Source organism: Nyctibius grandis, chromosome 10 (genome assembly GCF_013368605.1).
Source record: "Nyctibius grandis isolate bNycGra1 chromosome 10, bNycGra1.pri, whole genome shotgun sequence".
In the NCBI taxonomy this organism is placed as follows: Eukaryota; Metazoa; Chordata; class Aves; order Nyctibiiformes; family Nyctibiidae; genus Nyctibius; species Nyctibius grandis.
Genome location: NC_090667.1, coordinates 5,071,016 through 5,096,091, shown reverse-complemented (window position 1 = coordinate 5,096,091; position 25,076 = coordinate 5,071,016). Strand labels below are relative to the sequence as shown.

General features: G+C 43.6%; 1 protein-coding gene across 3 annotated transcripts in view; it reads left to right on the top strand.

Annotated features, from left to right (window-relative positions):
- RASGEF1C (RasGEF domain family member 1C) overlaps positions 1 to 23,860 on the top strand; it is a 29,168-nt gene extending 5,308 nt beyond the window's left edge. For 2 of the 3 annotated variants that reach the window (XM_068409147.1, XM_068409149.1), the window contains 10 exons: positions 4,902 to 5,114; positions 7,231 to 7,305; positions 12,298 to 12,393; positions 13,483 to 13,585; positions 13,687 to 13,766; positions 14,403 to 14,498; positions 19,685 to 19,780; positions 21,130 to 21,253; positions 23,291 to 23,363; positions 23,787 to 23,860. In XM_068409147.1, the coding sequence (XP_068265248.1) occupies positions 4,902 to 5,114; positions 7,231 to 7,305; positions 12,298 to 12,393; positions 13,483 to 13,585; positions 13,687 to 13,766; positions 14,403 to 14,498; positions 19,685 to 19,780; positions 21,130 to 21,253; positions 23,291 to 23,363; positions 23,787 to 23,811 (981 nt within the window). In that variant the 3' untranslated portion in view covers positions 23,812 to 23,860. Of the gene's footprint in view, positions 1 to 1,388; positions 1,392 to 4,901; positions 5,115 to 7,230; positions 7,306 to 12,297; positions 12,394 to 13,482; positions 13,586 to 13,686; positions 13,767 to 14,402; positions 14,499 to 19,684; positions 19,781 to 21,129; positions 21,254 to 23,290; positions 23,364 to 23,786 lie in introns of all 3 variants that reach the window. The other variant, XM_068409148.1, reaches the window with a different exon arrangement.
- Positions 23,861 to 25,076: the final 1,216 nt, after the last annotated feature.

The window sequence follows — 25,076 nt, the reverse complement described above, 5'->3', positions numbered from 1 at the left end:
TTTGTCTCACCTTCTCCATTTGCTTATGTCTTTGATCACCTGTGCTGAAATCTAATTTTCCATTCCTGACTTTCCATGTCTTCAGTCTGGTAGTTTTTTTTAAAACAATCTTTGCATTTTGTCATCTTTTTCATTAGTGAATCTGACAAGGATTTGGCTCACACCTTCCTGTCCTGTGTAGAAGCGTTCACAGGCCCTATGCTTGAGCTGGTTGATGTTGTAAAGCAGGGACCAGAGAGGAGGCAAGCAGGCACAGAGCAGCAGACTGATCACAGTTTGACTGATGCCACTGGAATCCTCATCAAAGTTCACAGGATTTGCAGGCCAAGAGATAGCTCCTGTTGAACCCAGCCTGTTTGGGTGATATGGTGAGATAGCAAGAGACAGTCCTTACATTTCAAGAAAATACAGGTGCTTATGGATGTGTAGCTTCTCTGGGAGCATGAAAGTGGCAGAAGACAGCAGTGTGTGGCCTGCTGGGCAAAACTGAGTCTAGATGGCTCTATGGTCTTGGTGTTCAAATGCATGAGCGATGTGTGTGGCAGAGTAGGACACAGTGAATGGAGTCTCTGGGAGACCTGCTTGCAAATTCAGGTGGGTAAATCCCATAAAGTAATTCAGAAACATTAAAAATACCACAAAACCCATGAAAATAATAAGGATAAGCGCAAATAGTACATAGAGTCTATAATTACTTCTAGGTTAACCATGGGATGTGGAAGAAATCAATTCCATTGGCTACATCAAGGCCTGGCTTCAGGCCACAGATGGGTGCAATTCAGTAGAACAAAAAGCGCATAGCCATGTGTCCAAGAAAGAGGGGTGGGAAGAAGAGAGGAGGAATTAGCAGGGTTGCAGCACAACGGAAATTAAATTGGACGCTCCCACCCGCATGAAACATGAGAGAGATGGAAACAGCTGCTCTTGGGCTGGACTGGCATCACAGCTGGCACTTTTGGGTGGCTGTAAGTGGCACGGCTTGGCTGGCTGGGCTGGCCAGCCTGTGGGAGAGAAGGGGTGGGAAGGGGAAGCTGCGTGACGCTTTGATGGCGGTGAAGGGAGCGCAAAGGACTTTCAGAAGGAGCCAAGGTGGCCTCAATTCCATTGACCAGAGCAATAGAACTTCTCCCTCAGGAGGAAGAGGCAATGAACTTGCTTCTGCCAACCACCAAGAAGGGTGCCTTGCAGCCCTTCTGCATCTGAAGTGAGAGAAACCCATATAGACCCACCAAACCCATGTCCGCTGGAAAGAAGGAACCAGCCAAAAGGCCAGAGAACAGGGGCTTTAGGGGTGCTCTTTAAAAGCAGTAGCTGCCCTGTTGAAGAGCCATAAATGCTAAACCCCAACTTTTTGCATACAAAGCAATCGTTTATTTGCCTAACCTGAGCAAGTGCTGCACACCTTCTCTCTGGAGTGGGCATAGCTGTGTACCAATGCTTATGGGTGCCCTGGGGGGCAAATCATTGCTTTTCAAATATTACTAGGCGCTATAATTGCAAGTGATTTGCCTGAGCAAAATCAATGATTAATTTAAGAAACAGCTCATATCTTGCAAATGCAAATTTTCTCTTTTAAGGGACAGCACAGAATGGGTGGTGCCCATTAGTTTTTTGGAAGAAAGTTGTTCCTGTTGTGGATCATAGAAATTAAAGATTGAAAGATTTGTGAGGTCACCTAGTCCATGTAGGTTAATGCAGGATTCTCCCCTCCAGTGTATGCTCCTGTCCTTTCTGGAGTCCACTTTCTAAAGGCTCTGTGATGTGCTTATAAAGGTGCCCATGCTGAGAAGCATTTCTTAGTAAGTGCTGTGATTTGCATTTAGAGTTAGAAATTTTAATTAAAATTTGAGCTCCTAAGCCACCTGCTGAGGCCTGCCATCTTCAGAGGAACTTTCCCAGTTAAGAACGAAACATTTTCTTTAAATATTAAACAGCAGTACGCTTCTTTTGACTGTTAATGTGGCAGTGAAGTGAAATCGGTTGATAGAGTCCAGCATGCAGCCCCTGTACAATGGGGGGTCACTTTGTGGCAAGGTAATTACCAGCATGTGTAAGGTAATGAACGATGTTGTTTTCACTTAGTGAACATAGTTTAAAGAAAGCAGGAAATGCTTTTAAAAGGGCAAAAGCAGGATTTTTTGTAATTTGTCCCCCAACACACAGAGAAAAGCTTTCTAGGCAAGGGTGCACCCAACTGATTTTCAGTGAGTCTCTTCAAGAACTCTAATTTCTGAACAATCTTTTTTGTGTCCATTAAGTGTCTCTCTTATTTCATTCTTTATTAGGTGGTTGGCTTACCTGAGTCTTTGTTTACTGTTGTCTATATCTGTAATATTATGCCATATTCCCTACAAAACCAGGTGAAATTAGATCTCTTGATAAAGATTTATCAAAAGACTGGCCAATATGCATGTCTTTCAAGCAACTTTATGCTGCTTTTTGGCTTTTCACCCAAACAGCGAAGAATTTGATACTGCACAGACATGGCTGGTCCAAGATTTCTCATCCAAACTCCTTTTTGAAAGAGAACTGGGTTTTCAGCTAAAAGTTTTTTAGCCAAATGTTTTATGTTCTGTAGAAGACTTGGATTTCAGTGCCGTGCCTGCCCGCCCCCCCGAAATTAATTCCCCTGTTTACAAAATATGTTCACAAATTACCAAATATGTCGCTATTTGAATTTCCACTAAAAAATAACATTCTATTCATAAAGCTTGATAAGCTATGCTGAGATTTGCAAACACACCTGGATGTAAACCAGAGAAATATTTAGATGGTGTTCAGTAGTTTGGGTCCAGGACAGTCTTTGTAAGTCAGAAGTGTGACCATCTGTTTCATGAGGAATTATGTGAATAAGGCCAGTAGTCTCTCTTCCTTGGAGCTAGTATACATCAGGAACAGATAAAAACTGAAAGAATGTTTTTTAATTTTCTAAAAATTATTTAAATTATTTAGTTTTACATCTTCCTCAATTTTCACTCCTCCTGTGTGATTTGCTTCCAAATATAACATGTGTTATCATTCTCCAAGACAAGTCCCTCCTGCCTTCTAGGTACTTGCTTCATTTCACTTATCAGCTCTATTTTGCAAAAAAGCCTGACTACATCCTGCTTATCTGGCCCGTGTTCCAGCCCAGCTCAAGAGAGCATCTTCCTTGAGCGAAATGAGAGGTTCCTCAGCAATGTGAAACCTTCTGCTGGAAAAGCTGTATGAACTTTACAGTGTTGTAGCAGAAGTTGAAGCACTTGTGATGTTCTGAAGGTTTCCAGCCTCACACTGTAATGGAAACAGGGTAGACGTGAGTGTGTTATTCTTCACTGTGAAGTAGTAGGAGATGCTACTTCCAGTGTGCAGATGGGATCCTGTGTAGGTGAGAAGAGCACTGACTCTGGCTTCTGGTACCTCGAACACCTAAAACGTGAGTGCTGTCAATGCCTAACGCTGAAGACTATCCACAGTCTACCAAAGTCTGAAGAAGACAAAGTCTGTATCTAAACCATGAGATTCAGGAGTACTTCCTAAGACTTCCCTTGGGCTGCATCCAGCTTGGGATGCAACACAGGTGTATGCTGGTCTTCACAGGAAGGCACACTCCAGCCAAGTCCCTGTTGTGATGATGAGGACTGTGTGGAGGGTGCCAGGGTGTACATCTGCTGCGCAGTGCAGGTGTAACAGAAGAGGGCTTCGTGCCAGCTCAGGTTTCACACTGACAGATTACAAACTGATGTTACTGGCAACTTGACGTTACTAAATTCTGTTTGGATGGGGAGTGAGGAGTTATTCCACTTCTGAGCAGCCAGAGGATCGCTCCACTGTGTGTCTTTGTGCTGGAAGAGGAGCTGATAGTAGGCCAGCCTGCAAACGGTTTTCCCAAGTGACCGTGCTCTTTGAAATTGAGCGAGCACCCATTGCATCACAGAATCACAGAATGTTAGGGATTGGAAGGGACCTCGAAAGATCATCTAGTCCAATCCTCTGCCGGAGCAGGATTACCTAGATCATATCTATGCCTGATGCTCCTTTTTCTGACTGGAAAAGCCCACGAGGCTGTGTTCCTCAGCAGGGTATACCCTGTGCTCCACGTGAGGCTTTTGCCCAAGGACATTTCCAATTAAGCTTTGTCTCTAGAGCCCATCGACCAGTTCTCTCAGTTATCTCAGTGTTATGATGTCTGCATCTGTCAGTCATGAAGAGTTGAATCCATTTCTTCCTGCTGATCCTCCATGGCCAGCGGCTCCACTCATTGTCTGTAAAGAGCTGCTCCAGCTTGGAGAACAACCTGAGCAACTTAGTAATGATCATCCTGCTGAGCACATGGCTGTGCTTGGAATACGATATGAGCTTCCTTCAGTAGCAGTTAACATTTTGGATGTTAAATACTCAAAGCTACATGATGCTCAGACCGCTCCAACTGGGTAGCAAGTAGCAGCATGCTTCTGCTGCTCTCAGCTCAAAAGGATGAAGAGAATAGTGTTAGCAGCATTGCTTATTCCTAATAAATACGAGTTGACTGGGCACCACTAACAGGTAGAGTTCTCGGCCAACACGTAGCTGTCATAAAGGATAGGTACTGAATGCTGCTGTGCTCCAGAAAGCTGCAATAACTCACATTGTAGCATTACCTCTCCTCTGATCCTGATGTTGGCAGGAATATGCGAGTATCAGTGCCAGACCAAGCCACCAGTGCTGCCTGCCTCTTCTCTTGACTGCAGTCTGTTTCTGTGGTCCAGAGCACAGAACTGTAATTAAGCCAACTGGTTATTCTGAAATAGGCTTGTTGAAAATAAAATGGTAACCTGTTGCTGGCTTAGGAGTATTTTGCAGAAGGGAAAATTCAGCATAAAAACACTCCTTTGTCAAGTTCTGGGGGTGGTTTATGTTTCTTTCTCTCCCTGTCTCTCCAGGCCTACTGGAAAAAGATGAATCAGCTTTTGCAAACCCTGAATCAGAAGCTTGCAACCCTCAGCCATGGGCAAGAAGGGATTGTCAAGATCAGTGCTGCTGTCTCTGATAAGCTGGTTGCCTTTAAAAGTAAACCTCCATCAATTCAGAGAGAAATCCTGAGTGTCTGCAGTGACCCTTACACTCTGGCTCAGCAGCTGACACATGTGGAGCTGGTAAGTGGGAATGGTTCCCAACTTCTGCAGTCAGATATATTATTTCAAGCCATCAGCTGCTATAAGTATTCCAGACACAACCAAAAAATGCCTGCACTGCTGCAGCACATCCCAGAAAGCAGAGTTTGACAGGTTAAGAGATGCTTGGGAAGCAAGCTATGTATTAGCGTGTTCCTGTGCATCTTGGGGTGGGTCACTTTACCTTTTCAGCTTGCTTATTTGTGAAATGCGAGTCATAGTCACAGGAAGGTCAAGGGTTTCCACTTCTGTAAGGTGCTCTGAGCCCCACAACCTGCCAGTGCTATTGAAATGGCTGGTCATTAGCCCTTTTATTAATTTGGAAGAAATTTTAACAGTTCAAATCTGTTCCTACTGATGCACAAAGCATCTGAATTGTCTGATGTGTTTTTCATTCTTCCCTTTGGGACTTTGTGCATGAACATACAAGGGTGTGCAAATACCACCCACACGAAGTCCTGCTGTTTCCCTCCTTGGGCTGCAGTTCACTCTCAAACAGGCTTTTGATGGTAATCACTCCAATTGCAGTACCAAGATGTCGGACAGACTGTTGTGTTGCACACCCTTCTCCCAGGTTCAGGTCCTCCACGTAGACCTCCTGGCTGTTCACAGAAGAACACAAAACATTGCTGCCATCTGCAGATCTCTTGATGCTGTAATGATTCCCTGCTGCCTGTCCTCCTCTAGACAGTGTTCATCCTTGAGAGAGAGGAAGGCTGGAAAAACAAACCAGGAAATGGACTGTGAATTGGAGTGAATATCATGGAATTAGCCTTGGGAATTCTGAAGGTAGTTGATATTCTATTTGTCAAGATGTAGAATAGTTCAGAAACCCCAAATTTAGTATCATCTTCTCACCTTGGTTAGTTTTCAGAACATGCAATTTTGGCTCTCTTTGCTTTATATAACTTAAGCCAGAGAGTAGAAGTCCTTTTGCCTGGAGTTTTTTTTCTTGCTTTTCTTTTCCTCCACAGTACAGCTGTCTTCCACGGGGAGATGCCCTGTAACTGGGGCACTTTTAAAACTGATGCAGCTAGAGGTCTTCATTCCACTTTACTGTAATCCGCGGTCTCTACCTTCTCTTTCACTTACTGCACCCGGTACACCAGCTACTCTGCACTGAAACTATCTGAAGCTTATTTGTTAGTGAGAATTACTTTCCATTTATTTAATAACAGTTATTTGCTAGTGAGAGTCCTATACAGTTATCAGTGGCAAGGTGAGAAGCCGAGAGAAATAGCATAGGAGTAGCCATAAAATTTTCACTTATGCAAAACTACCATTAATTTTATTGTTGCTTGAGTGTTCTAAGTTTGGGCTGTAGGAATTCCAAAATACCTCCTCTGAAATAGCTTTGTGGCCTATAACAAATATTTCTTACCTAATGAACATGTTTAAGGGAATTGAAAAGCCTAATAAGGCGGCGAGTGGTGTGGCTGGAACTGCCAGGTTTGTTCAGGAGCTGGTGGAGGTGGACTGTTCCTTACTAAGATCTAGATGCTTTATTTACTCTTGGTTTGGGTAAGACCTGGGACACTCTACAGTGTAAGCAATGCCTTTAATGTAAGCCTGGGCATCTTCAGTGCCTTCCTTCCCCAGTGCCACAGAGCCACCACCTTGGGGCATCACCTGAGCTTCACTGGGTAGGGAGGTAGGGTCAGGGCACTGCGTGCAGATGAGCAACAGATCGCTACGGTTGCCAGATCACAGCATTACTGCCATTTTAACAGCTGGGAAACAAAGCTATTGAGTCATGCTGGACCACGGCAGGTCTGTGGCAGCGCCAAGCACAGAACTGAGGTCTGCTGGCTCCCAGATGGAGCCTTGCGCATCCAGCACCTTTCTCTCTGCACAGTGGAGAGGGCTCTTACTGTGGTTTGTCAGTAATGAGACATATTTATTCTCATTTTCTTCTTTCTGCTGAAATAACTCTAATTGTTCGTATGAATTTTAATGTCTGGTGCTAGTTGGCTTTCTACCAGTTCAGTAACACCATTCAGAGCTGCCATATAAGGAGGATGTCTTACCAAGAGAAACAGAAGAGATTCTGGGTGCTTTCTTATTTCTTCCTCTCTCTGTTTTTTCCCCCCTCTAATAGGAAAGGCTGAGTCACATTGGACCTGAGGAGTTTGTGCAGGCGTTTGTACATAAAGACCCTCTGGATGGCACCAAGGTATGATTTGTCCACATGCAAAGTGTCTCCTATGATCACTGTTTGTTCTAGATGAACTGATGTGATGAGATCCATAAGAGCAGGGCCTGGGGCATGTGTTGACCATGGCCAGGCCAACTGATGACCTGTGTTCTCATGGCAAGGATGGGACCTGTTGGTAGAGCTTGCACTGGCTATAGACCGGTCAGCCTCACCTCCGTCCCCGGAAAGGTGATGGAACAACTTGTCCTTGGTGCTGTCTCTAGACACATCAAGGATAGGGGGATCATTAGGGGCACTCAGCATGGCTTCACCAAGGGGAAGTCATGCTCAACCAACTTGATAGCCTTTTATGAGGACGTAACCCGGTGGATAGATGATGGTAAAGCTGTGGATGTGGTCTATCTTGATTTCAGTAAAGCGTTTGACACGGTCTCCCACAGCATCCTTGCAGCTAAACTGAGGAAGTGTGGTCTGGATGATCGGGTAGTGAGGTGGATTGTGAACTGGCTGAAGGAAAGAAGCCAGAGAGTAGTGGTCAATGGGACTGAGTCCAGTTGGAGGTCTGTGTCTAGCGGAGTCCCTCAAGGGTCGGTACTGGGACCAGTACTATTCAATATATTCATTAATGACTTGGATGAGGGAATAGAGTGCGCTGTCAGCAAGTTCGCTGATGACACAAAACTGGGAGGAGTGGCTGACACAACGGAAGGCTGCGCAGCCATTCAGAGAGACCTGGACAGGCTGGAGAGTTGGGCAGGGGGTAATTTAATGAAATATAATAAGGGCAAGTGTAGAGTCCTGCATCTGGGCAAGAACAACCCCATGTACCAGTACAAGTTGGGGGCAGAGCTGTTGGAGACCAGCGTAGGGGAAAGGGACCTGGGGTCCTAGTGGACAGCAGGATGACCATGAGCCAGCAGTGTGCCCTTGTGGCCAAGAAGGCCAATGGCATCCTGGGGTGTATTAGAAGGGGTGTGGTCAGCAGGTCAAGAGAGGTTCTCCTCCCCCTCTACTCTGCCCTGGTGAGGCCGCATCTGGAATATTGTGTCCCATTCTGGGCCCCTCAGTTCAAGAAGGACAGGGAACTGCTAGAGAGAGTCCAGCGCAGAGCCACGAAGATGATTAAGGGAGTGGAACATCTCCCTTATGAGGAGAGGCTGAGGGAGCTGGGTCTCTTTAGCTTAGAGAAGAGGAGACTGAGGGGTGACCTCATTAATGTTTATAAATATGTAAAGGGCAAGTGTCATGAGGATGGAGCCAGGCTCTTCTCAGTGACATCCCTTGACAGGACAAGGGGCAATGGGTGCAAGCTGGAACACAGGAGGTTCCACATAAATATGAGGAAAAACTTGTTTACGGTGAGGGTGACTGAACACTGGAACAGGCTGCCCAGAGAGGTTGTGGAGTGTCCTTCTCTGGAGACATTCAAAACCCGCCTGGACGCGTTTCTGTGTGATATGATCTAGGGAATCCTGCTCCGGCAGGGGGATTGGACTAGATGATCTTTCGAGGTCCCTTCCAATCCCTAACATTCTGTGTGATTCTGTGATCATTGCCATTCCTTCCTGGTGACAGTAGGTCCTAGCCTGAGACTGGCGACCACCCTGATGTTCTGCTTTACAGCTTGTTCCTCCTAACCTGCTTTGACCAGGGCAGGTGGCTTGTGGCTGTACACAACCAGGGAATGTCTGTTCCCAGCGTTGAAGGCATAAAGAGTTGGGATGTGATGTAATGCCCCTAGTGTGTGCCCAGACACCACAGTAATGAGTCAGTGCGTCATGAATCAACATACTCTTCCCTCTCTGCACAATAGCTTTTAACCCAAAGCACCACAGGGAATGGAGTGCCTGATCAGGGCTTCATCCAGAGTCCATGGAAGCCAGCTGGAGTCTTCCCACTGATTCCAGTGGGGTTTGAAGCAGCATTTCAGTGAGTGCCTCAATAAGGAAAGAGACTTCCTGGCTGGAGAGGGAGAGTTGGAGATTTCACATACTGCCAGAAGAGAAAGAGGGTGGAAAATTCTTCCCCAGAGCTGCATATGGGCTCCCACTGAGACCATACATCAATGGCAGAATTTCATCATTGGATGCTGAACATAACAGGAAGACCTCTGTTTATAGTGCTGCCCAAAGAGCACCAGAATAGCTTGTAATAGTGAAAAAATGGATGGATAGATAGGTGGATGGATGAATGAAAAGTGCAACATTGGGCTCTTTTCTTCTCTTATTGGAGTTATGGAGATTCAGCAGTTGGTTTCAGGGAGAGGGGAGTGGATAGAGATGGTGTTTCAAGTATTCTGAGCATTGATCACATCCTTTAGGAAGGAACCCCAAGGCAGCAAAGAAGATATGTCAGAATCTTGAAATACCAAACCAGACACAGTGAGATTTCAGGAACCTGCTGCAAACATGAGGGACAAGACTGAGAAAGAACAGTCGTATTATCTGTTGCGAAGGAAAACGAAAGAGATCAAATGAGGGCAGTAAATTTGAGTGCATTTTGGAGGAGTGGGAGGGAGGCAGCAGTGAGTGAAATCAAATTGCATAAAGCCATAGAGGGGAAGGGATGCTAAGAGGAAGAAGGAAATGTTCAGTAATAAACTAGTGTATGCACAACAGCTGTAGCTGTGTCTGGAATTTCAAATGCTGGGCCAGCACAGAGTACCACCAAGATGTGAAGAGAAATTGAGGTTACAATGTAAACATAAGGAAACATCAGCTAAGGTGGACGGGAAGGATTAGAATGAGAGTCAGAGAGCCTGAAAATAATGGTGGGGTGGGAAATCCGAGCAAATCATCTTGACAGACTATGACGACCTATTTGACAGTTATGCATGTTCTTCAGATGCAAATGGGAACACTGAGGTGCTGCCCAGTAACAGTTCTGTGACTTCAATGAAGCGCATAATAACAGAGAAAATAACGGGCGCGGAGCAAGGCTGCACCGCTGCAATTGCCTTTTAACTTCAAGGCAATGACTTCCCCCAGGAGCATCTACTTAGTTAAAGCAAAACTGCCATAACATTTTCACACAAGACACGGCACTAACAAATTATTGGGCTTCAAGTTAGCGAGGCTGATGAAAGAGGTCGTCTGCAACTTCTCTCCACCCTTTCCTGGGCTGCCCAGAGGTCCCAGTGATGATTTAGCAGAGCCCCCGCACCAGGGTAAGGTGTAGCCGAGGGATCGTGTGGGACCTGGCAGAACATTGTACATAACAGCACAAACCTTACGTGGAGTGACATATTGTTCCCCGACCCATGGAGACCACCCCTGTTAACCACAGGGAGTTGGCTCTGGTCTGAATTCCCTCCAGCTGGAGATCATATTAAACATCTTTCTTGCATGAGGGCTTCAAAAGGCTTCACTTATGAATGTTTATCAAGCGCTCTGAGTTGCAGATGGAAGATGCTAGGGAGGTGCTAAATATTGTTGCCATTTATAAAGCTTACCCTTTACAAAGCAGTCTGTTTCAACTTTAACTGTTGCACATTTTTCACAAGTTTTGGAGTATTAGCTCTGGTTCTTGTGCCCTGGCACAGGGCACCAGTGTTGGGATGGAAATGCTATATTCAGAACAAAACCTACATTTCGTGTACTTATGAAGAACGATACCACAGAGCACAAGAAAAGCAACTACTATGGATAGACGGGGGCTGGTTTGGGTTTCCTTTGTTTTGTTCGATATTTACATGCTGCTTGCTGACATTTACTTTTGAAATGCATTTAAAATATATATTTCTATTGTCTATGTAGTCTACTCATAGAGTGGCTAGGAATTTCAGGCTTTTTAAGATTTGCTCCATAGCATGGTACTGTGATTTCTGTTTCAAACATGCCTGCGTACAGAATCACAGGTGAATATTTTCTTACTCTGAATTACCTTGGGAATCATACTAAGCCCCATGTCTGAAGGGGTTTTAGTCACTTGTTTAACTTACATAATATGGGTAATCCCGCTGACATTAATGGATCTGTGTTTATACATTATGGTTTTCTTCTTAGTGGCATGTATTTAGGGCAGCTCTGGGAAATGATCAACTTCATAAACCAAAAAAAAATCCGTGTTCTCTGATACCCTCTAGTGGATGTTAATGCATGTTCAAATAAACCCTGGGAGCTCTAGAGAGCAGTGTGACCTAGACAGACAGTCTAAGAATTTAGGGCTGGGAAAAGGACTTGAATTCTCATAATCCCAAGCAACATCATCAGGCTGTGTGAACTGCCCTATCACTCTGCTGAAGTCAAATTATCTGTTGATGTCAAAGGAACTGCGAGAGTTCAGCCAAGTATCTGCTCCCACAGCCTGTATCAGTTATGGGAATTTATGTTAAGTTTCATACAAAAAAAAGGGAAAAATGTGCTGCTTGTGAAGGCTGTTATCAATGAAGTATCTCTGGCATGTAAGTGACCTGTTCAAGAGCAGCATCAGGACAGAGCTGGTCACTAGAGAGCCCGTTATCCTGAAAACCCAATAAGGGAAACAGTTTTTTCCATAAAGAAGCAACTAGAACTGTGTTTTCTTTTGCTTATCTCTTGTTCACTTCGCTAAGTTATGGTCTCTCCCCTCCGGAAGAGGGCTGTGGGTGATTGCATTTACTGAAGTGAAGGAAGACCTGGAATCAAAGGCACAACCTGAGCGTCCCGTGGCGGACTGTGCTTGTCTTACTTGTTCTGCATATTGTTGTTGCTGTGTGAATCCTGCAATGCCCCGGCTGTTAATATCCCAGTGAACGAGGGTCAGTGCAGACTGTGTTGGTGAACACTTGCTCAGGCAAAACGGGGCTGTTTTCTGTCCTCTAGTGTGAAGTGTGCGGTGTGACACTCAGCCAGACCCTGTGCATCTGCCAGCCACCCACCTACCCAGTGACTTTCTGAACTTAATGCACAGTCTGCCATGTGCATGAGAGAGATGTGGCCAAGTAATTACCTCCCTGTAGTATTTATCGTAGCGATCAGGCAGCTAACTGAAACGCAGTTATATGTCTTTCTGTGCTTTTTTTCTCCCCAGACTTGTTTCAGTGAACAGAAGAAGACGAGTAACCTCGAGGCCTATGTGAAATGGTTCAATAGACTCTGCTATCTTGTAGCAACAGAAATTTGCATGGTAAGTGAAAAGTATGTGGCGTGTTTCACCATGTGCCAAAGTACCACTTTGAGATAGTACATTAACAAGGAAACCTGGGGATTTATTTCTTATGACCTAGCTAAGCATCTGACGGTAAATTTTAGTATAAATATTGCACTTGCAGAAGCGACCTGATAAATGACAAACATAGTGCAAAACAGAGCTGGCGACACACGGGGGATACACTGTTCTCTTGATGTAGTAGGAGCACAGTGTGGAATAATGAACCCTGCAGGGAATAAGAGAGGAAAAAAAGCCTTGAATTATCCTGTGAGATCTCTGCTGGAAAAGGTTCTAGTGGAACAGTATTTGTTATCTGTCACCCTAAAGCTCTCTGAATTCCCATTGCATGGCTCTTTGTCCTGCTGCCCATTACTGTAGTTGTGACTAGTGGTTTTCTAACTTGGTAGTGAGTTTAGTTTGTTTAACTTGGCCCCATCGAAATGAAATGAGTGTTTTCTCCTTTGAAAAGAGTGTGGAAGGGAGGAATAGTAATGACATAAAGAGCCTAGATAGCCCATGACTCAAAGGCATTACCACTTGAAGGTCATCTTTGGAAAAGGTGGGGGGTTTCCAGTCCAGTTAAAATGTGATTTAAAATGCAAGCTCCCATTTGTCCTGGCCATCTTGCTGAAAGGGCCAGAAGAGAGGAAAGGGACTAATGCAGTGAAACAAAGTCTTTCTGGGTCAAAGATGCTGCTGTTATATGAGTGTGAAATCCTGCCCTTAGGAAAGTCTATGCTGATGTACCCACTGACTTGAAGGAGGCCAGGAGGGAGCTGAGCTGCTTCAGGGCTGGTTGGGCTGCCTGTTCCAGTGCTAAGACATTAGCTGAGGCAAGCCTGGGAATTGCCATGAATTTCTTCTGCGTCGCTGCAATGAAAACGTTGATTTTAGAGACTGCCAGTCACCAGCATCCGCTGGATTGCTGGAGCAGAATTAGGGCCAGTGACTGATAGCAGATGGCCCAAGCTGCGCATGGACCCACGCTAGGGATGGGACAAATGCCTAAGATGCCCTCCATGCTGCATGTGCTTATTACGGATATTCATTTATTTTCATTCGCAGCCTGCAAAAAAGAAACAGCGAGCGCAAGTCATTGAATTCTTCATTGACGTTGCCCGAGAGTGCTTTAACATAGGGAATTTTAATTCGCTGATGGCAATCATCTGTAAGTACAGCTTCTAACCAGGTGTCTCCATCAGCTGTCTCAGGTGCAAAAGGAAACCTGCCTCTTACCCATTGCTCTCTTTTCTTCTTTCTCACTCGTAGCTGGAATGAACATGAGTCCAGTTTCCAGGCTAAAGAAGACTTGGTCAAAAGTGAAAACAGCCAAATTTTTCATTCTTGAGGTATAAAAAAAAAAAAAAGATGCTGATACACTGCTTGAATTATATTCTGGATTTTTTTGTTTGTGTATTTTCACATTGTTTTCCACGTATGAGATGTTTGCAGACGTGTTTCACAGGCAGAGGGCCCGATTCTGTCTGAAGTTTCCCAGGTGTAGTGAGGAAGGTGTGAAGCTGCTGATATGTAGAGGGGAATTGGAGCACTGAAATAAATAGGAGGAGGAAGAAAACCAAAAATATGAGCCTATATGCAAGCCATAGTGCTTCCACTGATGCCAGCTTTGTTTGGCCGCAGACACAATGCTGAGTGTAAAGCTCCCAAGCTATAGCTTGGATGTTGAGTGAACAAGGCCCAAAGTTGTTTTTTGTATTGAGGATACCAGGATTTGGCATATATAAAATGTGCAGTCCTTGTTCTTCATGTAAAAGCTCAGTAAGCTGTTACTAGAAAAATCAAAGGTACAAACAGCCGTGATCTGTAGATCTCTCATGGTATATTTGGTTCATGGGGTTTTGTGTGTATATGGATTTTTGAAGGTGTAGGCTAGGCTCTCTTCAGGGTTTGCTACAACTGAAGGTAAAGTTGTCTTCAGAGGACCCAGGTTGCTTTCTAACCAACATGTCTTCTTGTGTATCCAGCACCAGATGGATCCTACTGGTAACTTCTATAACTACAGAACAGCATTGCGGGGAGCTGCTCACAGATCCCTCACCGCACACAGCAACAGGGAGAAGGTAGGTGTGACCACATCCCATTTATCTCCAAATGGATGGTGTGCATTCCTGCTGAGAGTCCATGGCTCAGAGACTTGGTGCAAATGCTCTCCTTCCTTCCATGGGTCACCAGTGCAAGGCTCATGCACTGCTAAATGCAGCTGGAAATGTAAATCTGTGGCTGAAAGGAGCCTGAAATGGAGCACAGGGCTTTCGTGGACTTGCTCTCAGACATTGGGGAGCTAGAGAGGGCAGGACACACAGCACGGAGGACTTTGTTTCAAGCATTTCTGTATCCCTGGAAAATTCACATTGTTTAGATTGATAAACCTGATGTAACAGGTATTCCAGACTAAAATGGTTTTTATTTTGATACGGAGCATCAGCCTGGCAGGCCCAGGTGGAACTGGGCTCTTGTTACAACTATGCCAGGCCTCTGTGCAGACAAGCCCCTGTTGTGTAGTGCGTGATTTGAGATGGAGAGCAAAGGGCACAGCACTCGCAGCTGAGGTGGTTCTCCATTTGCATTAGGGAAAGATGACTTACCACAAGTCCTGCAAAGAAGTCTGGTCTGAATCCATTGCAGCAAATGTGGGGTGAAATTCTGTCCTCATGAATTTTCATCTCATTTGGTTGTTCCTGTCATCTCAGTGAGCAAGAATTTGAAGTATTTTATCAGTGTTTGTGGCAGATACGTAGCTTTCTGAGATGTCACTGACGCTGCAAAAATCAGATTGACAAGATGTTAGGGCAGGATCCTCCTGTTTTGTGCCCCAGTGTGTTTCTTGTTAATTTTCTTATTTCTCCATTCAGTTCTCTTTGTTTCGTTTTATGAAAGAGGGTTTGGTTTTAACATTGCAATTGCACATAGTCATAAATACGTAATCTCCGCGCAGAGCATGGCCAAGGTAAAGTAGATACTGCATGAACAAGCCCAATATGGAATTTAGTATTCATTCACTAGAGGAGCCAGGCCAGACGTTAATCTCACATCCCTGTAAATTTGATGTAAATCTGCTGAAGCTAATGGAATCTCACAGCATTTACAGTGAAATGAGATCAGCATCTGGTCGCGGGCTGACTCAGCTGCAACGGGACTACGCTGAGTTGTTCTGAAAAGCACTTCTCTGTGCAAAGAAGAAACGATGGCTTTGGATGTTTGTGACTGGCACAGAAATTCTTTTAACTCTCACACACCGCAGCGAGGACCTCTCAGTCTGTGATGCTTCTGCAGTTTAGTTCTTCTGCGACCACTATATGTATTAAAACCAGTTGCTTTATTGTTTGACTTAATTTCCTGTGGAAGTTAGCAATCTCTGTCACACCTTTACCTCTAGCTGGTTAAGACTGAGGGCATAGAGGTTATTAGATTGAAAGGAATCTATTTTACATAAGAAAAAACCCATATTCTGTTTCCCTTGTGTAGATAACATTAGTTCAAGAAAATGCTCAAGCATATGATTTGGTAGCTGCTCACACTGGGTATTTTACAGTGTCAGATGCAGCAGATCATGTAATTCTTGCTGTAGGAATTAAGGAACTTTGTTTCTTTTTATAAGCAAGATTATCAGTTATTTGTTTTAATGAGTTTGAATAAAATAGAAAGAACATTATCACTTTTTTGATAGAAAATGTTGTTTCTTAGCAAACTTTTAGCAAAGCTTACTCTGAAGAAAATTTTTATCTTCAAACTGAATTGAGCTTACAAGAGTTTGAGATCCCAGTCCCCTCCGCCCCTCGTTTCGACGAGTGGCCACCCCAGAAGCATAGATGGAGACTTCAGGCCTCAGTCTATCTGCTTGGGAAGGAAGGTGCTCTGGAGGGAGCACTCTTGTCACAGACCAGCAGAATAAGCAGTGGGTTATGGCTCGCAGGAAGAAAAACTGCCTGTAGGCTCAGAGGGGTGATATTTAACTGGCAGCCTCACCAGAAACATTATTCTCTCCTTGGGGCTGGTGTCTTGGCTGCTGAGTTTTGCAGAGCACTTGAACAGAAGCACAGCTCAGGGGCTAAATTACATCCTCAGAGGGAGACAGGGTGAGCCAGCGACCTGGGGCACCCTCCCTCCTCCTACTCTGGGCACGCATCTCGCCCAAATCCCCCCGTGACACCGGCCTTCTGGCACAAAGAGCACTGCCCAATTTCATCACCCCCTCCATCCTCATCCTCAGCGTACTCGTGAGCGACTGCAGCCCAGGTTGAAGGAGAAGGATCTCAACATACCCACGGAGGATCCCCTGACCTCAGTCCGCACTGTTCTGATCCAGCCCTTCTCCCAATGTGTAGACGGCACAGTTATAACTGCTCATTACTTGTTCACGGGCAGGCATGTAAAAAGGCACGGCAAGGCAGCTCTGCGAGCTGAGAGAGGCAATACAGCGGCAGAAATAAACCTGCCAAAGTGCAGGTGAGAGAACTGGTAATGAAGAAGGGCTGATGTTTCCTGCAGAATTCAGAGGGGTGTACTTGTCAGGAACTAAGTCTGGTTTTATCTATGCAGTCAGCTGACCTATGCCATCTCCAAAATTAAGTCGTTCCACTGGGAAACCCTGCCTTGTGCTGGTGACATGTCTCTGGCTTTGAAATGTTGGGAGTGTGTACAGTGCAGTACTGTGTGTTGTTGCTGTCTGATACCATGGAGGAAGAACATGTCTGATCTCATTAGCTTTCTTCTTTCTGCAGGAGGCAATTGTCCTTCAGCATGTGGGTGGGTTGGATGGCACGGGGGGGGGGAAATCAAAAGGGAGTGAAATATGAGTTTCTGGCACTAACCCATATTTTATGCTAGCAAGGTGCCTGGATTGAAGCCAACATTAGAGTGTAACTATATCCACTTCTGTTGCTTTTCCTACAGAAATTTGGAAAACAAAACATACAGGGTAACGTATTTTTATTGGGGAAATGTGACCGAAAGACAGAAATCCCCTGGAAATGTGTAGAGAATTGGTATCCTAGGGTATGTCTTTGACAACTTTTGGATGCAGATGAGAACCAGCACTGCCTGTGCTCTGAGCTGACTGGTGGCTTTGTAGCCGCATTAGCATGGCATTGAGCCCACATGATATACCTTCCCTCTCAGCAAGGCTTTTCGTTTAGGTTTAGTACCCCTAATGATGGTGACCTAGCTCCCAGGCAGTGTGAAACAAGGCAGAACAAGCTCGCATCTGCCTGTAAAAAATACGTAGGCAGAACCTGGCAGTAATTTCTAGCTGGGGATCAGTGTCTGGCTCCAGCTCTCTGTATCTTTCCACCTTATAAGGCCACACTGGTTACAGAGTTATCATCATTTTTGGTAGAAAACAAACCACATAGACTGAATTGTATTCTTTACCTCGGGTTGATTGATCTAGTTTGGATGATCTAAAAATGAATCCTGAAACACATTTAGCTCAGTTTGACTAGAAATTGCTCCGCCTCACCCTGACAGGAGGGCTCAGCGTTTTGGGGGTTAGCCTGTGCTTTGTTCCCATTCCTATATTATATCAGCGGGATGTATCAGGATAATGTCAGTGGCTCTGGGAGTGTCAGTCCAGGGTTTTTATGGCTATTGCACTGACATTACAGAGCGTATCTATGGCTGTCTCATAAAAAAGCCAGCACAGATGCAGATCTTTAGCAGTTTACTGCGTGTGATATTTTAGCTGAAGCGGAAATTGGCTTCCGTTTTCACAGCAAGAGCTGGTAGTGGCTTTTGGACTCCTTGCCTCGGTGTTTTCGCGTCTATGACTTGCTTGTACTCACTGTTGCATCGTGAAGGCTGTAGACAGGAAAATAACAGCTGCCATCCTGCTCTAGGTCCATTTCATATCCCGTTACAGCTGATGTACAGCATGAGATGGAATAACAGTACAACGTTGAATCCTTAACTAAAGGATTGCTTTGTGGTCACCAGCTCCCTTGGCTGGTCTTGCATGCCATGAAGGCACCTTAACTTTGGTGCACACTTAACAAGCTACAGTTCAGTTCACTTACAAATAGGCCAGTGGCAACATTTGGACACTCTACCATGCGTTGTGCTTTCCTTTAAATTCATGGTGATTAAGTTTATCCTTAGTGGCTTAAAACACGGGTGTTGCTGCCACAGGAAAATGCTCACAGAGGTGGCTGCTGACCTTCTCGCTCAAGTGGCCTTTTTTCTGTCACAGTGCCGCTGCTGGAGGGGTGGGTAGACTCAGATTTGAATGTTGAATCCCAGAGCCCTGGGGGTCACCTTTGTCATGGACTGGTCCTTTGTGTTAGCTTTCTTTTCCCTTTGAGTCGTGACACAAGAGGACCCGGAGGGAGTCTGCTGCACTCTGAGACTCTGCTGAAGTGCTGGGGATGTGCTTCAAGAGCACTGTTAATGCTTTCTGCTGTAGAACGTCTGGCATTAAATTTATCCCTGCTGTAATTCCATTAATTTCAAGAGTCTTACCTAGAAGTAGACTTTTTCTGTAGCAAATTATGACCTGAGTCTGATGTCTTAGAGAGAAGGCTTGGATCACTGCTATATGCCACTTTGCCCTGGATGATGCCCAGGGCTTATTTTGAGGGCTACAATGATCTCTTTGGCTACTGTTGACAGTTTCCTGTCAACTAACTTAATATTTTCAATCCTACTGTCTGCAGGTTAATTTGGAGAAGCAGGTTGTACTAATCAGGCACCAGGAAGGAAATTATATGCCTCAAGAGATAGCCATGCATGGAGCTGTTGAAAACAAAACAGCTCCTGATTAACTGTTTGTAGACAAGTCCTTGGTCATCAAATTTTATTCTGTCTTTACTTGTTCAGGGACAATATGGATTCTTTGCTTCCCAGCTGTCTTTAAATTTCTCGATTTGTGTATTCAACATATTTTTTTATAAAGACCCCACAGGGAAAGGAAGAGTTCTGCAATTTTGTTTTGCTCTTTGCTGTCTGATCGTGTCATCAGACAGTGATGCTGTTGATAATAAACCAGGTTATTAGCATTTTCTTAGTCATGTTGTTCTGCTCAGTGAACGCTGGGTTCAGTTCATATTAATTTGGGTGTACGTTCTCCTGATGGCTGAAGGTGTCTCTATACCCTCCTGCCCTTTTGCTTGCCTGTCATCGTACTGCTTTTTAAGTGCACAGCCCACTGAAAAGTTAATATTTCTTTTTTCTCCTCTCTCCTGATTGAGTTCTTCTTTCATGCAGAGAAAATACTGAACTGGAAAGATAATAGTTATGTCATTTCTCTTCACAGATTGTGATCCCCTTCTTCAGCCTGTTGATCAAAGACATTTATTTTTTGAATGAAGGATGTGCTAATCGCCTTCCAAATGGACATGTCAACTTTGAAGTAAGATCTGAAAAATGTTTTTATCTATCCCATTCTGATAGCACTATCAGAGACCGTACGCCTGCAATTTCAGTGCAGACGAACAAAGACTGAAGATGCCAAAAGGGACGATCTCAAGCGAGGTGAAGGTTAAACCAACCCCAAAATGTTTTTTAGAAGAATTAATATGTATATTTTATATAAACATTACAAGCAGATCATCCTAACTTGCTTGATGGCAGTTGGCTGCTAGAAATATAGCATCAGCAGTATAAATGACTATACTTACCGCTTGGAGGGGAAGACGACTTTTTCAGAAAACATGGAAAACTATTTTTCTTACACACACAGAGAAACAAGTCAGTATAAAATGCTTTATACTTTATTTTATCTGCCTTTTTAGCCCTTTCTCATTTTTAATAAAGGAATTTGGCAAAGACAGACATAAATTACTTGTGGTCATTAAAGGAGAGTTAGAATACAAGCAGAATTATGTATAGAGTACAGAGTCACTGTGTCCAGAGGTAAATGTCATGCCGCTGATGTAAGGATTCAATGTATTACCTCCTGCCCTAGGTTTTACACAGAAGAATTTCTATCAAATGCAGTAGAAGGACTTAAATTCCCCCACAGCCCTGGCACCAGGTAGTATTAGTCACGTATCCTGAGTAAGCCCAGTTCTGTGCTGGGGCAGATGGTTTTACACTAGTACAACTTGTTGCTAGTGGCAGTGTGCAGGCACGCAGGTGTTCTGCATTGGGCTCTGCTTTGTGATGGCTGTTCTTGTGTTCTGGTGGAGATCAGGTGCTTCTGAAAGAACTGCCCAGTGTCAATGAGAAAATAGTTGTTCAGCTCTCAAATTCATTGTAAATAATTTCTTCAGCATCACTTTGGTTTGTTGCATTAAATTTCTCCTTCAGTTATTGGCATTGTGAGATAGTGAGTAAAGCATAAAATACTGAGCCTGGCATCCCTTTAAATTATATCAGAGTAGTTTTGCCATGTAAGTTTACTGTTAGGCCTAAAGAGTTGTGAGGCGTTGGAGTTACTCCACTTCGTAATTTATATCTAATTCTGCTCCATCAAAGTTTGTCTTCTAAAGTGTGTGACCCATACCTTTGTTCATGGATACATTTTCATTTAAGTACAAACTGAGACAGCTTGTAAGAAGGAACACAATGCACCTTTCCTCCCTCTTTCCACCGTAAATGAACTGTGAAAATGTACCTGTCTAAAACATAAAAGGCTTTTTTCTCCTAATGTCCTTGTGGTTGGCACGAGGGGTCCTGGATCCCGGCCTTCTGCTTGGATGTGGTTGTTTTAGTGAGCTAATCTTGCTGTATCTGAGTGGAATGGTTTTATGTTTACAGAAATTTCTGGAACTGGCTAAGCAAGTAGGAGAATTTATAACATGGAAGCAAGTGGAATGTCCCTTTGAACAAGACCCTAACATCATCCACTACTTGCATACTGCTCCCATTTTTACTGAAGATGGTAAGACTCTGTACAATCTCTAATCACTGAAAATACGTCTCTATCACTAGTAATTAACACCCTGATCCATGCTTCGGTGATCTCTCTCACTGACCAGTCCTGGTTCTTTCCTAGCTTTCCTATCACGCAGCTTGTTTATCCCCAGTCTATCAATTTGGTTTTGCAAATAAAACCTTCCGGCTCATGAAGCTGCTGCCTGATTGCTTTTCTTTTGTCCATAACTTCTCTATAAGGCACCGTCTAGGAAGCTGCCATTGTGGCCCTATTTTTGTACCAAAGAAAAGAGGCCACACAACCATGAATGGCCTGCTATGAATGTCAGCTGTCCCTTAGCCACTCATTCTGTGATTGATGGAGCCAGAACTAATCTCTTCCACAAACCAACTCTGTCATCTCTTCAGTGAACACAGCCCAGGGCGATGGTCGTCCAGCTGACCTCCTCCACTACAGCAAAGAAATAACGTTAACTACAGAAAAGAATTTTTAAGAAAATATTTTCTATTAATTAATTTAAGCTGTAGCTATGAAAGCCCTGTTCCAAAATTATTTCTCTGATTGTCTTTTTATACTTATCTGTCCTCTTCAATTTGGCATCCAGCGTGTCAGACTGTGTCATTTCATATTGGTTCATGTCAGTTCCCTCTAGGTACATTGTCACGCACAGGACTGGCTATAGCTGTATTCCCATAAGCTTTACTGGTGTTGGGTTTATTTTTTCTTGATTCTATAGGCAGTCTTCTGTAGTAATCCAAGTTAATCACATCAGGCAGTTTTTATTTCACAGACTACTTCAGAACACAAAATACTGCTTTAAAAATCGTGCCTAAATCCTAAGAAGAATGACTGCCAAAATAGAATAATTAATGTGATTAAAGTAATAATGTATCGAAAGGAGACAGGATGGAGGTATTTATTCTGGTTTTAGGCTCTAAACGGACAGAAAGTGGAAGTCAGGGATCAAAGTACAGTTTTTGGGCTGCTGGACCAAAAAAGGGTGACCTCAACCCACTAACAGTTTGCAGATTTTCTCTCTCATGCCCTCCCCTGTATTCATACTGCTTTCACGAGCTGCCCTTTGCAGAAGCCGCAGCAGGCCTCCCTGTTACCCAGGGCAAGTGCAGAGCAGAAAGACCTGCCCTGAGTAAAAGGTGGGAGAATATATGAGAGAGATGCAGCGGTGGTATGTGAAAGGCAGCTGTGCTGTGCTTGTGGCAGCGTGGCGGAATGGTGGGCCAACACTTGGATATTAAAATGCAATTGAATTGTAGCGCAGACTTGAATAACTGAGACAGTTCCAGCATTAAAGAATAAAGCATCGCTAAGCATTCAAATGAGGAAATGTGTGTGAATGCAAATCACAGCCTACTTAAAAAAAATCTGTGAAGACAGTGAGATATTAATGCACCACCAGCTTTTGCAGAGGAGACACTACAGCCTAGACACATTTTGGTATCATAAAATGCATCCTACAGTGCAAAGTTTTGCAGGAAAAAAAAAAGACCTATTTGTTTTCTTCTACTGTGTTCCTTCTCTGGTTTCTGTAACTCGTTCTTACCTTGAGGGTGTTTTGCATCCATTTAAGATACCATGTCCCCATGAGCTTTAAAAAGATTGAGGAATATAAAGTTGTGTTAAATGATGGGAATATCCTTAATTTTATAAAGGTTATTTGTTTAGTTGCCAGTTCGCTCACTCTTTTTTTAATGTTCATATAACACTTTGGTAGCAGTGCTGTGATGGAGTAAATAGGTTGAGATCTCTATGTGCAAAACCAGAGACCATTTAACTGTTTAATATTGTTATAAGGTCATGATAACATATTTTAACTCTGGGCTCCGTTACTGTTCCATCAAAATTAACATAACAGCTTTCCAAAGATAGATGTGAGCTGAACATCAGTGTTTTACTGCTTACCAGCTACCTGGTGGACTATGGGGTTTTGTAAAGTTTCTCTCGCTATGTGGTACAATATAGGACCTACAAGAATGCAGAGAGATAGGGGTTACTGTTGGAATAACACATATTTACCTTTTCCAGGTTTGTATCTGGCTTCCTATGAAAGTGAAAGTCCAGAAAACCAGACAGAAAAAGACAGGTGGAAATCCTTAAGGTAACGACTCGTTTTATCAGCTCATTTCTAAAGTACCTCCAAAATGCTGCACTGATAGTCAAAGCTTGTAAAGTGCTGGCGTTTAAAATGTGACCTCTGATGGAGGTCTTTTCCATGTAAGACTAATCGACAGAGCTGAGGCTGCACTGATAAAAGCTAATCATAATCTCACGTTATCCACCATTTAAAGAATATCCTCCACTTGTGCATTTATACAGTGTTGTACCCCTGCACAAGAGGCCTGGTGTAGATGAAAAATGTCCTAGGTTAACTGGGTCTTCCTACAGTTTATATCTTTTGTAAGAGATGTATAATGGTTTGGTGTAAGTGAGAATCTGAAGAGAGTGATTTAAAAAAAAAACAACCTATCTTTATATTTGCTTTTTTTTTTTTTTTCATTGTTCTTATGTTTTAAATTTACAGATCCACTATTTTAGGAAAGACTTGAAGATGAAGAGATTATTGCAGTAGGTCAAGGTAAAGAAATCCGCAAACATTTTGCACTACTGATTCCAAAGATGCCTGTTTGGGATTTAGACAATTTCTTTTGTTTGAGTTTTTTGTTGGGTTTTTCGACTGCCTACCGTGATGGATGAACTGGATTCATCCACTGAAATCAACAGAACTGTGTGCACAATGACGCTTTTCTAACTATGATACAGAGAGAGGAAGGACAAACAGACTATTTGTGGCTGTGCCCAAACTGCGTCAGGATCACTGTAACTTTTGCCTCTGAAGGAAAACATAAGGAAATGTGGAGCATGGAGAACCATGGTACTGCAAAGGAGAATGGAAAAGTATAAAAAAAGGAAAGCAAAAAATAGACATGAATATTTCAGAAGCAGGTGCTTCAGCCAGCAGCTCTTTAAACCCTCTGAGGATTGTAAAATTAAATCAAACACAGACAGAGCAGCAATCTGGTTAATTGCTGAATGAAGAAAGAAGAAGAACTTAATCTTATATTAGCAGTCCCCCAGCCTTGTTGAACAAAGCACTGACTGCTACAGGCATAAGCTTCCAGCGGATGAAAACTGACATCGCTCGCTCGTATGTATACATGTATGTCACATATAGACCACATCAGCATGGGACAGTTGCATAAAGCCCATGAATTTTTACAGAGAACAATCTGAAGTATGACTATTGCTTAGTTATTCTTCCCACCACTGTCGTTGCTTTTCTTACTGTGAATCTTGGCAGATCTGAGGAGGGCACAGAGTGTAGATGGCATTGCTTAAAGACCCCCTGCCCACCACATCTAAAGTTGAACTGAAGAAGCAAATGACTCTGGACTCAGCTTACCTCTATTTAATGTACGTAGTGTATTCCCTAATTTTGTTGATGCTGAGTTGCATCTTTAAGAGGGTTTTATCATACTTAAAGAAAAAAGATACTGCATTACCAGTTGAAAAAATCTGTCAGGTTTGAATTAATACAGTACTGTTTATTTTGCAACATGATACTAAGAAGATAGGAAGCGGGGGGTAATTGCTCTGAATTTGGGAACTACATGGTATGCTTTAAAAAGACAAAGGGTTTCAGACTGGAATGAACGCACTAAAGAATTTGTCATTCATAAGCAGATAACCGTTTTTCTCTTTTTTATTTTTAGGATCTAAACCATGTTCACAATTTCCTTACAGATAATATGAAGTAGGGACTATGTTTAAAGTTGTACAATAATCAAGGTGCTACTGTAACACGTATTAAATG